This window comes from Gymnoscopelus braueri (assembly GCF_963280865.1).
Source record: "Gymnoscopelus braueri genome assembly, chromosome: 20".
Classification (NCBI taxonomy): Eukaryota; Metazoa; Chordata; class Actinopteri; order Myctophiformes; family Myctophidae; genus Gymnoscopelus; species Gymnoscopelus braueri.
Window position 1 is genome coordinate 17,472,519 of NC_137622.1, and position 14,343 is coordinate 17,486,861.

The 14,343-nt window shown below is 43.1% G+C and overlaps 1 protein-coding gene across 1 annotated transcript in view; it reads left to right on the forward strand.

Moving 5' to 3' along the window:
* The window catches only part of adam19b (ADAM metallopeptidase domain 19b), a 31,012-nt gene that overhangs the window by 6,346 nt on the left and 10,323 nt on the right, over positions 1–14,343 (forward strand). Inside the window, exons 4-11 of the mRNA XM_080416470.1 lie at positions 5,753–5,831; positions 7,214–7,290; positions 9,455–9,659; positions 10,977–11,042; positions 11,687–11,758; positions 12,335–12,501; positions 13,126–13,210; positions 14,128–14,267. Coding sequence (XP_080272596.1) covers positions 5,753–5,831; positions 7,214–7,290; positions 9,455–9,659; positions 10,977–11,042; positions 11,687–11,758; positions 12,335–12,501; positions 13,126–13,210; positions 14,128–14,267 — 891 coding nt within the window. The remainder of the gene's footprint in view (positions 1–5,752; positions 5,832–7,213; positions 7,291–9,454; positions 9,660–10,976; positions 11,043–11,686; positions 11,759–12,334; positions 12,502–13,125; positions 13,211–14,127; positions 14,268–14,343) is intronic.

The window sequence follows — 14,343 nt, forward strand, 5'->3', positions numbered from 1 at the left end:
CTGTTACACATGAGGCCCACACAATAATAAACAGCACGTTATAGCTCCATGCAATAAAAAATCCCTTCATCCTTCATTACTGAGTGGGTCTCTTGACTTGAGTCACCCCCCCCATCTCCTCCCGTGCCTGGTGATGTCATCCGATACCATGAGAGAATGCGACCCACTGACCCTAATGCATTAGCCCCCTCCCCTCCCCTTTCCCCCATTCTCTCTATCTCAACCAAGTGCATTAGCATCAGCCCCTCCCTCCTCCTTGGTTCTTCGCCTCGTCCCGACTGAGCTCTGAACCAGAACCTTTGTCTCGGCTTCTCTGCCAGATAGACCCGATCCAGCCCCATACTGCCCCTCCTCAATCACAGCATGTGTCTGGACCCTGGAGCTCATCCAGAGCCCCCAGAGGCCTCTTCTCGCTCAGCACAAAGGGATCCCAGCTATCTTGATTTAAATGCACTCCCAGCACTTAGCAACGACACACTCAGGTTAACGGTTTTGGGAGTTAACCTGTGGTTAGGCTTCCTGCTGCTTGACAGATTCAGATCTCTGTGCGTGCGTGTGTGTGTGTGTGTGTGTGTGTGTGTGTGTGTGTGTGTGTGTGTGTGTGTGTGTGTGTGTGTGTGTGTGTGTGTGTGTGTGTGTGTGTGTGTGTGTGTTTTGAAATGTTGAGAAATCTGCGGTATATCTTTTGGTTTTAGGTAGTGGCACCCATGGGAAGTTCATGCCAAACAAAACCTGCCCTTCCTTCTTCAGACTAATGTCAGAATACTTACTTTAATCAAACCACACAAGAGTTCATAGGGTCAGGCTATATCTTTTTCAATGTAACGTTGTGACTGTGTTAGGGATGGGCGATAATTATGGTCAAAATATCTCAAATATATTAAAAAAATATTTAGACCAAATACGTTGATGTTGATATTGTGATGATAACATTGTATCTTGATGATCATATCCATTTTGTTTTAATAAGGCTTATGTGATTAGAAAAAAAATGTGTCCAAAATATTTCTATTCTATTCTATTTTTGCTAGGGGGCTATCGTATCGCAACACGTTGTGAGCTTGTAGATCTGCCATTTTCACTATTTTTTACGACTGTTTTAAAGTATGAAAAAAGGCTTATGTGATTAAAACCAGGAAAAGACAACACTTTTACCGTAGCACAATATTACGAATACGGTAAGCAAAATCCCAGATGATATCTGGTCTCACAATATTGATATCATCGATTGCCTAGCCCAGCCCTACTGTGTGACACTCAGTAGCAGGTTATTGAGTCTTCAGTCGAGCAACATTACCCCTGTTACACTTCTGTGAATCAGCCCAGCTTAGCTCAACATGGCAGCTGCTGACTGACGTCCACAGAGTGGGCACGAGAGGAAGACGATGAGAGAGAGGAAGAGCCAGAGTCTTTATATCTTTCTCTATGGGGGAAGTGATTGCCCTTCCTGTGTAACGATTGTGGGATGGCGGCTCTCTAAAGATCAGACAATCATCGACCAGGCCGGCCTGACACTTAACTGGACTTGGCGAGAAAAGGAGAAAGAAAGAGAGTGATGAAGATTCAGAGGCGGCGATGGAGAAAACGGGGAGAGTAATAATGTAAGAAATAGCACTGTAAAGAACATGGGCAGCTCACTGCTGCACATTAAGGCTTACTCAGTTTATACTGACATCACCCGCTCACAATGCACTATGTCACTTAACTATAATTTATGAGTCACCCAGGAGACTGTGTGTGTGTGTGTGTGTGTGTGTGTGTGTGTGTGTGTGTGTGTGTGTGTGTGTGTGTGTGTGTGTGTGTGTGTGTGTGTGTGTGTGTGTGTGTGTGTGTGTGTGTGTGTGTGTGTGTGTGTGTGTGTGTGTGTGTGTGTGTGTGCGCGTGCGTGCGTGCGTGCGTGTGAATGTGCACGTGTGTATGTTAGTTTGCAAACTTTGCATGCATGTACGGTACGGTACATGTCTTCTTCACAGGGGGGCTGTCTTAATATAGCTCTCCATCGCCCCCACCCCCAGAGTGGTAATCTGCAGTGGGATGAAGCAGGCCTTTCTCTGTCTGTGACGTTCTTTGTAGCTGATGACATCAACAGGGTGGCATTGTTTCTGCAGGCCAGGCTACAGGGCATCTAATTTGGGGTAATGGAACAATGGCGTTGCTCGATTTCCTATCACATAATTTCGTACTCTTTCCATCTTGTTCACTTCATCCAAAAGAGTCAAATGTTAACTAAAGATACAGACAGATTTTGTTTGTGTTACTGATTGAAGACGAGGTAGAGCTTGTGTCTTTATCAAGCGCTGCATGATATTTATTTATTCAACAAAGAAAAGGAAAAAATTGCATTTGATCAACACTAATTGAATGAATAGATTAACTTTGCTATACATGAGGAGCTGTCCCAAATGACATGGCACTCCTACTGCGATTTCCCAACCATGTGTGGAGGGAGCTGCTGATGGCTGTGAAAAATATAAGGTTGCTCTGTTGTCTTGCTCTGTGTTTGGGTTCCTTCACACCCTCTGATAAACCCCAGTCACATCCCTGAAAACAGCAACTGTGTTTTTAGTGGTTAAGTTTCATCCGTGTTTGATGTGGTCAGTTACTTTTGCAGTGAGCTAGGTCGCAGTGACAGACAGTTCAGTGAGCGGTTGCACTGATCAACGCAAGCTTATCACAGTCTCTTGTCCTTTTATCAACCCCCTCATCCAAGGCAAATGAAGGTTGGGTATGTGATGAATGTTTTGGTCACATTCACAGTCTTTATTTTAGTTTACTTTGTCTTGAGTGAGACTGAGCCCCTAACTGCTCCCTGGGTGCTGTTCAGTATCTGTCCACTGCTCCTTTGGCAGTGGTTAAATGCAGTGGATGAATTATGGGTACAGTATGTGTAAATGTACTTGGCCAATAAATCTACTGCTCTTTCTTTCTGAATAAATACGGTTATGGGTATGCGGGTAAACACACACACACACACACACACACACACACACACACACACACACACACACACACACACACACACACACACACACACACACACACACACACACACACACACACAATCCTTCCTTCCTTGGCAGTCGACTCCATCGTAGTTGAAGATTACGTAGCTTCCTTGTGCTGTGATGGGTTTGTCAGTGGTTATCTCTGCTGGCGACGATGCCAGCAGAGGCTGAGATGGTACTGGATCAGCATGGAGGTGTCTTTGCTGGCGCCGCACCATCCTTTGCTGGGTGCGTTTCTCCTCAAGGTGTGTGACCCCAGAGTGGCCGATTAGCTGCAGCTGACTCCAGTTCGTTGGGCTTGATGTTGCACCTCTTTAGAGTCTGTTTCAGCTGGTCTTTATACCGTAGCTTTTAGATCATTCTGTGATTATCAGCCTCCTTCACGACCACAAGGTGGGCCATGGTCCTGTCTTGGACAATTTCCTCACATGGTGTGTGTGATGATGACTCATACACTGCAACACATTATCTCTAAAACAAAAGAGATGCTTATTGACTTTTGCCAAAACCCTCCTGTCACAGCACTGACTGTTGTTAATGGAATAGCTATGCAGACAGTAAGCCAATATACTGGGCACCATCCTGGATGACAAAATGAGTTTTGATGCCAACACTGACTCCATCTGCAAAAAGGCCAAACAGAGAGTTTTTTTTGGAGAAAGTTGAGAGATTTCCATGTTGACAGATCGCTCTTGAAAATGTTGTATTCATCTTTGAGTAAATTTGAACTTTTGCAATGATTTGTTGGTTTGGCAACCTCAGCATGGTAAACAAAAATAGTCTTGGAAAGACTGTTAAACTTTGCCAAAAGACCATTGGCGCTAACTTGAAAGATCTTGTTCATATTTATCAAGGCAATTGCCATTCTGGCGGACTCTCTGCACCCTCTTTATGCAGAGCTTTGACTCCTGCCATCAGGGAAAAGGTATACTTTACCTAGAAGGGCCAAATCAAACAAATATCTGAGTTCATTTCATCCCTCGGCTGTTGGGTTTTTGAACAGGCTGTAGGCCTAGTTGCTATTGCACGCATACTTTAACAAAGGTCTGATGGACTCTTAGTGCTTTTATGGCTTTATTATGATTAAATCTACCATTATTATGTTTTTCATTTATAAATGATGTGTATTTATTGATGTGTTGACTACTGTTGCTAACCTAATTGCCCCATGTGGACAGTAAAGACTATCCAATCCAATATACTATATAGCTTTTTGTTCACATAGTTTTTCCTTTGTACTCAAAAAGGATTTGTGGTGGGAAAACATGGTTATGATTTGTGATCATTCTGCAGAGACAGGATACTGTGTTTCTCAAACAGTTTCCCTCCAAGAACAAATTGCAGCATCTCACAATATGGATGTAATATTAGTCAATACTACGATGTTGATAATATGCTGTTTAGCCTTATCTGTGTCATTTGTGAGCCTTGAGCAAACCCTGCAATGAAGCCAAGCAGGTCCAGATGTTATGTAGAATTCACAGCCCTGCATTCACGTACACTGTGCTCTGCTCTGGCCACGGTCTCCTGGTTGACGGATCAGAGAGAGAGGGAGTTAGTGGGAGGAAAGGATGAGAGGAGACAGAGAGAGAAAAATACCAGCTGGGAGACAGACCCAAGTTTATGAATGAAAACAGGAAGAATGGATTGACAGACTTGGAAGGAGGAAGACAGGAAAATAAGCAGCTGTAGGAGATGTAAATATTAACCCAGTAGGTTGACAAACAACTGTCGGAGAGAAACCGCCTGAGTCAAAACATTATGTACGGCAACCGCACTTGCGCGCCAGCACACACACACACAGACACACACTCACAGACACACACACACACACACACACACACACACACACACACACACACACACACACACACACACACACACACACACACACACACACACACACACACACACACACACACACACACACACACACACACACACACACACACACAATTGAAATTATGTTTAATTGTTCTATCTCTGTGCATGTATAACTTTTCTTCTCTTCAGCCCGCACGAAATGTTTTCATGATCTGAAAAGACGGAGAGAGAAAAAGAATGGCTTCCACTGCCATAGGAGTATTTGGGTGAATAATAGCCCTGTCAGCCAAAACAACACAGCCCTGCACACATCAGTGGACAGATCACCCACTGCTGTGACTGCTTCAGCCATAAGGTCAATAAGGGATTCTGTGTCTGAACTTGACGAAAGAGCATGGGATTGAGTGAGCTGCTACACAATGCAGTGTGCATTAGGTCGTGTTTTTCCTCTCAGCTTCGAGAAGATCTTTCGTCTAATGCTCTCAAGCTCCTACTGTAGTAGACTAGCTCAGTCACCATGAATGTTTTATGAGCTATGGAATGTAAGAGAGAACCTCTCTCTGGGCTCTACTGCCTTTGTATCTGTCTACTGTATGTATCAATGCATCACCATGCTGTATGTATGTATGTATGTATATATATATGTATGTACGTACGTACGTATGTATGTATCTATCTATATATCTACCTATACTGTACCTACCTACCTACCCACCCATCCATCCATCCACCCATCCATCCATCCTTTTTATTCCAATAGACTGCATATCTACTGTAACACTACATGTACTCTCTCTCTCTCTCTCTCTCTCTCTCTCTCTCTCTCTCTCTCTCTCTCTCTCTCTCTCTCTCTCTCTCTCTCTCTCTCTCTCTCTCTCTCTCTCTCTCTCTCTCTCTCTCTCTCTCTCTCTCTCTCTCCCTAGGCAGCTACTGGCTCCTGGATATCAGGACATATGGTACAGCCCCAGTGGGGAGCGCAGGTCCTCGTCTCCCAGCAACACGGTAAGTCTATGGGACAGTTTGTGGCCTGCTCCAACAAAATGGGTCAGATGCCACACAGAGAAACACATTTTGTGTTATTTGCACATTGGGCACTTTCAGAGAGAGCAGTTCCTAGGGTTTCTAATGATACCAATATTATCTTTGCTCTCCAAGTGTTCAGAGGGATAGTCATATTACATATCGACTGTCACCAATCGGACAGTTGAGAAAAAACAGCCTCAATGTGTATGTAAAATAAGTAGCAAGTGGTCACTTTTAACACGCTTTATTTTATTCTCTTACAGGAATGTAGATATTGTTTTCATGAAACATATGCATTACGAGGCATATCCTAAAGGCATGTCTTAAAGCTACAAATAGGGACTTGTTTAAATAAAGAAAATGTAACTTTATCCAATATGTATGGTAGATTATGTTTATACAATCTAACTAGCACATCTGCAGTGGTTGGAGGTGGTCTCCCGGCCTACACTAACATTGGGAAATGTCAGCCCGGGTGTTAGATAGGACACAGATTGACTGGCAATGTCAGTAAAGTTATTTGAAGCAGACGGTGCTCTGGATATAACAACAAATTGTATTTCGGCCATTGTTGCAATTCTCCATCGGGAGAGAGAGAGGCAACTGACATAAAACTTACGTATTGTAGCTTAAATAAACAAGTTCAGACTTAATTTATTAAGACCAGGAATACATCTGTGTAATTTTAAGATTTATTTGGCATTTTTTTTGAAAAATTGTGGAAAATGTGTGCAAATCTTTGAATATATATATGTGTATTAAAGCAAACATGTTTAACTCCGATCCCTGGAACAACATATTTTGAGATGGGGTTCCGCGGCCAACATATCATTTTGGGGGGTCATTTTGGGGGTCCTTGACATGGAAAAGTTGGAGCACCACTGATATAGCAACACACTGTTAGGATTTAGAAAACATTTTTATATATGTATTTGGCCGCGGACCCCCATCTCAAAATGTTTTGTTCCAGGGACCCCCAGAAGTGAAGATTGACATATGTTACAAATATATATATTCAAAGATTTGCACAAATTTTCAAGATTTTTCTAAAATAGCAGATCTACAAGCTCATAGCGCGGCACTCTGTGCACTCTGTGCCGCGCTATGATCTTGTATATCTGTTATTTTTGAATAGCCAAAGTATAAAATAATGGCTATAGCTCAAATCTAAAATTACACAGATGCGTTCCCGGATTGAATGGGTTAAGTCAAACATAAAATCACGTTTTTTTTTCCAAATGATTTCTTTTGCATTTCTGAACTGACATCGGTAAAACAAAAAACAAAAAAAACGTAATGCTATTGTATGATTCCTGCTTCCTTGCGTGTTGAGTTACAGTAGGACCACCTTTCTGTTCCAGGATCAGTGCTTCTACCATGGGACGGTACAAGGCATAGAGGAGTCCAGTGTGGTTGTCAGCACCTGCTCAGGACTCAGGTAAGACACAGCTCTACTGTTGGAATGGATGGGAATAGAAGGCTGCTTGTTGAGTTACAGTATTGCGTGTACAGTAAGCCAGTTCAGTGTGTTAGTAGGTCAGAGGTCCCACTGGTGGTTCAGTGAGTCCAGTGAGTCCAGCATGGAGAGGAGAGCCAGCAGTGATATTTCCTGCCACAGATGAGAGACGCTAGCAGAAGAACAGACATGCATTGACAGAAATCACAGCCACCCTTGTGTGTGTGTGTGTGTGTGTGTGTGTGTGTGTGTGTGTGTGTGTGTATGTGTGTGTGTGTGTGTGTGTGTGTGTACACACGTGCACACTCCGTGCTTTGTTTTCCTTTCTGTGCTACTCCAGAGAAAGTGCATTTGTCAAAAGATGTATTCTTTCATTCATCTTGCAGATGTGGAACAATGTGCACGCACGCACGCACGCACGCACGCACGCACGCACGCACGCACGCACGCACGCACGCACGCACGCACGCACGCACGCACGCACACACACACACACACACACACACACACACACACACACACACACATACACATTGATTATGCTGACACACTCACACACACTCCTGGCCTCTGGGGTTTTCATCAGGGAGACGTATAATACTGGGGACATGTGGGCGTTCGACCTCCAGATGCTTTCTACAGCTGCTTGACTGTGTGTGTGTGTGTGTGTGTGTGTGTGTGTGTGTGTGTGTGTGTGTGTGTGTGTGTGTGTGTGTGTGTGTGTGTGTACGTGTGTACGTGTGTGTGTACGTGTGCGCGCGCGTGTGTGTGTGCGCCTGTGCGCCTGTGCGTGCGCGTGCGTGCGTGCGTGCGTAAATATGTGTGTATTTGCATCTGTCCTTATGTATATGTCACAGGGAAAATGGCATTCCAGGGAAATTGACAGGGGAGCGCTTGTTTTATAGGCACGGGGTGGTGCTGCGAGGCGGGGCTTTGATGCGAGGACGACGACCACAACAACAACATACTAACCAGGAAGCTACGCTAGGGAAACGCTGAAAATAAAATGGATAATATGAGAGAAATACTCAAGTAAAGTACGAATACCTCAAAATTGTACTTGAGTAAATCTACTTTGTTACTTGCACCACTAGTACAAGCCTCAGTGGCGCACTTCGATAATCATTGGACTCCCCACCCACTACCACTGGGAGCCGGGGTTTGACTCCAGCTTGGGACATTACTTTTTCAAACAACGGCGGACTACTTTTTTTTCGCTGATAAAGTATAGTTTTGGACCATGACGGAAGGCGCTCCGACTTAGCAGACCTTGAGGCAGAGGAGTCGCGCCCGAGCGCCTCCAGGCGCGAGTGCCCGCGACGACCTGCCGATGGTCTGCTAGTCGACTTAAGCGCCGTCCGAGTTATGTACCGATAGGCACAGAATCGTAAATGATGTTGTGTGGGGACTGCGTTTGCCCCAAGTGCCACTCACTGCACTAACATAGCCCGCCAGGCCCGCCCCCTGGAGAGTGTGTGTGTGTGTGTGTGTGTGTGTGTGTGTGTGTGTATGTGTGTACACGCGCGCGTGTGCGCATGCGTGTGTGCGTGCTGGTTTGTGCATGCGTGCGTGTGTGGTGTGGGGCTCATGTCTGGCTTGCATTGCCCTCTAGCGTTGATTCTACAGAATTGCATGAGGGGCATGAAAACAAGCGTACCCCTTTCAATTTCCCTGGAATGCCATTTTCCCTGTAACATATACATGCATGAGGAAGCCAGAGAGCTGTGTAGCGTTCCAACTGTCCAATCTGATCATTTATAAACAGCGGTAATGCACCTGAGCCATGATGTGTCTCCGTTCCACCCACACATGCAGACCTCATTCTGTAATGTAGTTGTCTCCATTTTGATGTGTTACCATATGGTTCCGCTCATGCTTCAGTTTGACAATCTAATCAATCTTTGGGTGGTCGGGATAGGATGAACTTTCGAATGACCTTTTGATCTAGATTTGATGCATGCATTTGCTATGTTGTAATTCTTTTCTATGTTGCCTGCAATGAAAAGGGTTTTACAGCTCACCGCAATAACACGGAACCATCATCAAATTTCGTTTCTCAACAGCAACGGCAAACATTAAAGTCGTTTTTTCCTCTCGGCTCCCACGCTTTGTGCGGAACCATGAACAGTGCCTTCTGTTTCCCCAGGGGGCTGATATCTCTGAACACCAGCGTCAGCTACCTGATAGAGCCTCTGCCCGTTTCCATGGATATGCAGCCGCACGCTGTGTTCAGGGCAGAGAGCCTCCGCCTGCCTGGCGGGACCTGTATGCATCACCATGGTAACGAGGAGCACGAGGAGGAGGGGCTGAGTAACTTCATTCAAGGAATGACGCCGCCGCTGTCCAGACGAGTGAGTTGAGGATGGATTGGTCTTCAAACTTTTACATTTACTGCTTCACACAGCACAGCCATTGACACTGACGGTTGTCCAATCGTCCGGGGCAAGTGAACAATTTGGGCAAATGTTAAACTTCTTGGTGAAACCGACCAAAAAAGTCGGTTGACTTCTGTTTTTAGGGCAATGTTATTTTTTTGCTAAACTTAAAAATAAAATGTTCCATAAAAAATAGCCAATAAAGTAATAATGTTCACAAATCAACAGTGGCTGAACTCTCTCTGGTTGTTTAGTCATTCAGAATTATAGTACATTCCTTCAGTAAAAAAAACATCCCACTGCACTGTCCCTTAAGTGTGAGATTTATGAAGCAAACATTAGCCGCAGCACAAGAAAAGTGACTTTGTAAACACTACTGACCCATATAATACTTTTGAGTTCACTATGACTTTAAGTTTGCCTGCCATGATTATAGTTTTTCAGACATTTTAACCCAGGGCGCTGTTCCATTACAGCACAGTTCTTTGCAGAATAAGAGTATACCCACTTCTCCAGACATCACTAAACCACTGATTACAGATATAACAAAGTTACAAAGTGCTTGTACAATAAAAAGAAAACATTATAAGTAATAATAAGTAATAAGTTATCCTTATCCTTATCCAATGCAAAACCAAGAGCCAATAATCAGAGGACAAGGCAATAAAAGAATAACATACAATAATCAGAACATACTAGATAGAAGTAGATGCACTAGCATGCTGGCTTAAGTGGATTGATTGATTGCTTGCTTGCTTGCTTGCTTGCTTGCTTGCTTGCTTGCTTGATTGATTGATTGATTGATTGATTGATTGAAAACTGTATTAACAAGTTTGTTAACTGTACAGGTAGTACAGTCCAAGGTTATGCTAAAAGACAAAAAAAATCCCCAGGGGGCTCTCTTTTTAAGAGATTTAAAACTGGTTAGTGAGCGAGCTAACCTGATTTCCTCTGGCAGGGCATTCCATAGTCTAGGGGCCTTGATGGCGAAGGACTTGTCAAGACTTAGGCACCAACCTAGACCTGAGAACAACCAGTAGACCTGAATCAGAGGACCTCAGGCTACGGACTGGCACATAGGGCTTTAGCATCTCCATTAGGTAGCTCAGTACCAGACCGTGAAGAGCTTCAAAAGTTAATAATAAAATCAATTCTAAAAGTGACTGGCCTCACCTTGCGCACCAGGTATTCAAATGCAATGCATTGAGAACAAAACATCTATTGTATTATGTTTAAATTGTTTTGCACTTCCTAAACTAAATCTGTAAATACGACCTCTTTCTCTGCTTAAAGGAACGAAGGGACCTCAGCCAAAACATGAAGTACGTAGAGCTGCTTCTGGTGGCCGACCATGCAGAGGTGAGAGCATGTTAAATGTCATTTAACCAGTTAACCATAAAACTAACTAAACAAGATAATAATAACAATATGTTTATGTTACAAACATGTTCAAAAGGTTTAAAAAGAAAATGAAAATGTTTTCAAATAGTGAAAAAGCATATCTACAAACTCACAACCCATTTCATCTTGAGACGGTATATGCTATTTCAGCTATTTGTCATACGACAAGGTACATGGACAAAGTGCAGTGGTTAAGAAACATGACTAAGAATTCTTGAAATCAGGGAGGAGAGTGGTGGTGGTGGTTTTGATGTGGTAAGAAGGGAAGTTTTGTCTCATCATTGTTCAGAAATGATTCTTTGTTGTGATGACATCTTCATGACAACCCACAGCTATTCTATTCAGGTCTAATTAGCTGGCCCAGTGGGAGATGTGTGATCAGATCATCTGAGGCTATTATTAAGACTCTGATTCACTTCCTGTGTCTCTGTTGATGCTTCACATATTGCCTTTTGAAGTTTCTAAAAGAAAGACGTGTGTGTGTGTGTGTGTGTGTGTGTGTGTGTGTGTGTGTGTGTGTGTGTGTGTGTGTGTGTGTGCGTGTGCGTGTGCGTGTGTGTGTGTGTGTGTGTGTGCGCCTGCATGTGTGCATGCATACCCAGTTTGAGAAGCAGGGGCGAGATCTGGAAATGACCAAGATGAAACTGCTGGAGGCTGCAAACTTTGTAGACAAGGTGAGAATTACCAGCAGTCGAAATCGGCACACATTCACAAGAGGCAACATTTAATATACCAGTAAATTGCAGGCATTTCAAGGAAGTGTTAATGTGGTTCTAGTGTGAAAACCATAAACACCTCCAAACTCTGCAGAGAATCTACTGAAACTCTGCATCTGTCTGTCATCACTGTCTCTGTATCTGTGACTGTTCTCATCTGCTGTGAGAGGGGGGGGGGGTAATCCATGGCTCTGCTTTTGTTATCCTACCCTCTGGTCATTCATTTTTATGGCCAGTGGGGATATGTTCTACCCCTCCTTCTGGTCAGACTGAATTAAATACATGCAATTATTTTTGTGAACTGTAGACTGTTTGGTAATATCACAATTGAATTAAAATGTAATGTTAACCTGGCATCCCTATTGTATCCATTTTCAAATAGCAGGAAATAGCAGATCTACAGTACAAGCTAGATGGGCTATTTTCCACTATTTGTCATACAACGAAGAATATAGAGCTTTAATGTTTAAGAAAATGTCCCCCCATCTGTTTTCTTTTTAACAAATCGTACGCTGCCTCTATGTACTGCTCCAGTACTACAAGGCCCTCAGCATCCGCGTGGCGGTGATCGGCCTGGAGGTGTGGTCGCACCAGGACAAGATCAACATGTCTGGCAATCCCTACAGCACCCTGGGGGCCTTCCTGGCCTGGAGACGGAAGCAGCTCCGCACACTGCCCAACGACAACGCTCAGCTCATCACGTCAGTAGCTGCTGTAACTAGCTAACCCTTTCCTCACAAGATAAAAGTAAAAAATAAAATTAAAGTAATTAAGTCAGTAATAAAGTAAGTAAGACATATATTAAAGATTAAGAAATAAGAATAAAAATAGGTCGACCTGAGGCCTGATCTAGCTATCTGCACTTGGACTGACTGAATTCGCGTAATGAATAAACTTTAGTGTATAGACTATTGACTATTAGACTATTAGACTATTTACAGAGGATATGATGCTGATATAATTATGTTCAGTGATAACCAGCCCATTTTGTATTGATTAAATACACAATGTGTATATGGATAATGTACAGTATATGTACAATATATGTACAGTCAATCAACAGCAGCAGCGTATAATGAGCAATTTACTATCTGTCAGCTGTAAAACATTTACCAACAGTTATACTACATTGTGCTGCCATATTGTGTTATAAATTATTTTGTAAGAGGTGTCACTTTTTTGGAAGGGTGGATGTATTTTGGATGGATTCTGTTTATGTTGTACTGTAGATCTCTCACGAATGCAACTTGACAAAGACTGATTACATTCCTGTGGGTCGTTCCCCAACTGGAATTAATCAGCTGTGGTGTGTGTTTCATTCTCAGGGGGATGTCATTCGAGGGGACCACCATTGGGCTGGCACCTCTCAAAGCCATGTGTTCTGAGTACCAGTCTGGTGGAGTGAACTCGGTTAGAAACCATCTTTATTGTCTGTACGCAATGGAAGTGCATGAATCGCTTGCAGTGGTGGACAATACCAAGTACATTTACTTGAGTACTGCATGTGTATTTAAGTACAGTTCAAGTATCTGAATTCAGCTGTTGAATTTAATAAGGACTTCTTCAAGGTTGAATAGTTTGACCATGCAGGCTAAGTGTTCTCACCTGTCGCCTCTAGAGACAGCACAGTAGAAGTCATTCCCAACTAATTGTTCACATTGGCTGCAGAAGCGCACTTGTTTGTGCATTTGAAAACTGACTGGACAATCCTTTTTGTCGATTCGATTGCTTGTTCTACAAGCAAGTTATTGTGTTCACTAAGTGGTTTCAGAGAGTTATGAAGTTCCGTAAATCTATTGTGAAAACAATAGTTTGTAAAAGATGTATGACAAATGTCTTTTGAATACCGCTATATAGCAAGTACTCCAGTACTTTAACTCAAGTAACATTTAGACTGAGCAACTTTCACTTGTAGTGAAGGAGTAGGCTAGCTATAATTTGACTCAAGTAATGGGGTTGTGTACTTTGTCTACCACAATGTAAACAGAGCCTTGCGAGGGCAGGAAATATTCTAAACATTGTCTAGAGCTTGTGTGTTGCAACTTTGCAACTATGACTTGAAAAAAATAATAACATTTTGGCTTGAGAAACAAGGGTTGGTTTTATGCTTCCTCAAACAAGGAAACACACTGTAGGAAATTAGATTTGAATGGCTTTACGGTTAATATAAGTAGAACATCACACGTCTCCAGTTATGATGAACAAAAAACAAAAAACTATACACATTTCCTGTAGCACTTCATAATAATGAACCGTTATAAAACATTTATAAACATGTATATATTATATGTTGAATCATCTCAAACCCTGGGCCATCTTTTGAACAGGACCACTCAGAGTCTGCAGTGGGTGTAGCAGCAACCATGGCCCATGAGATGGGCCACAACTTTGGAATGAGTCACGACAGCACTGGCTGTTGCCAGGCCAGAGCAGAAGATGGAGGCTGCATCATGGCTGCTGCCACTGGGTGAGATGCACAAATTGAGAAACACGAAACGTCTGCACACTGTAATTCTGTTAAGTGCAATTTATTGGCACATCCA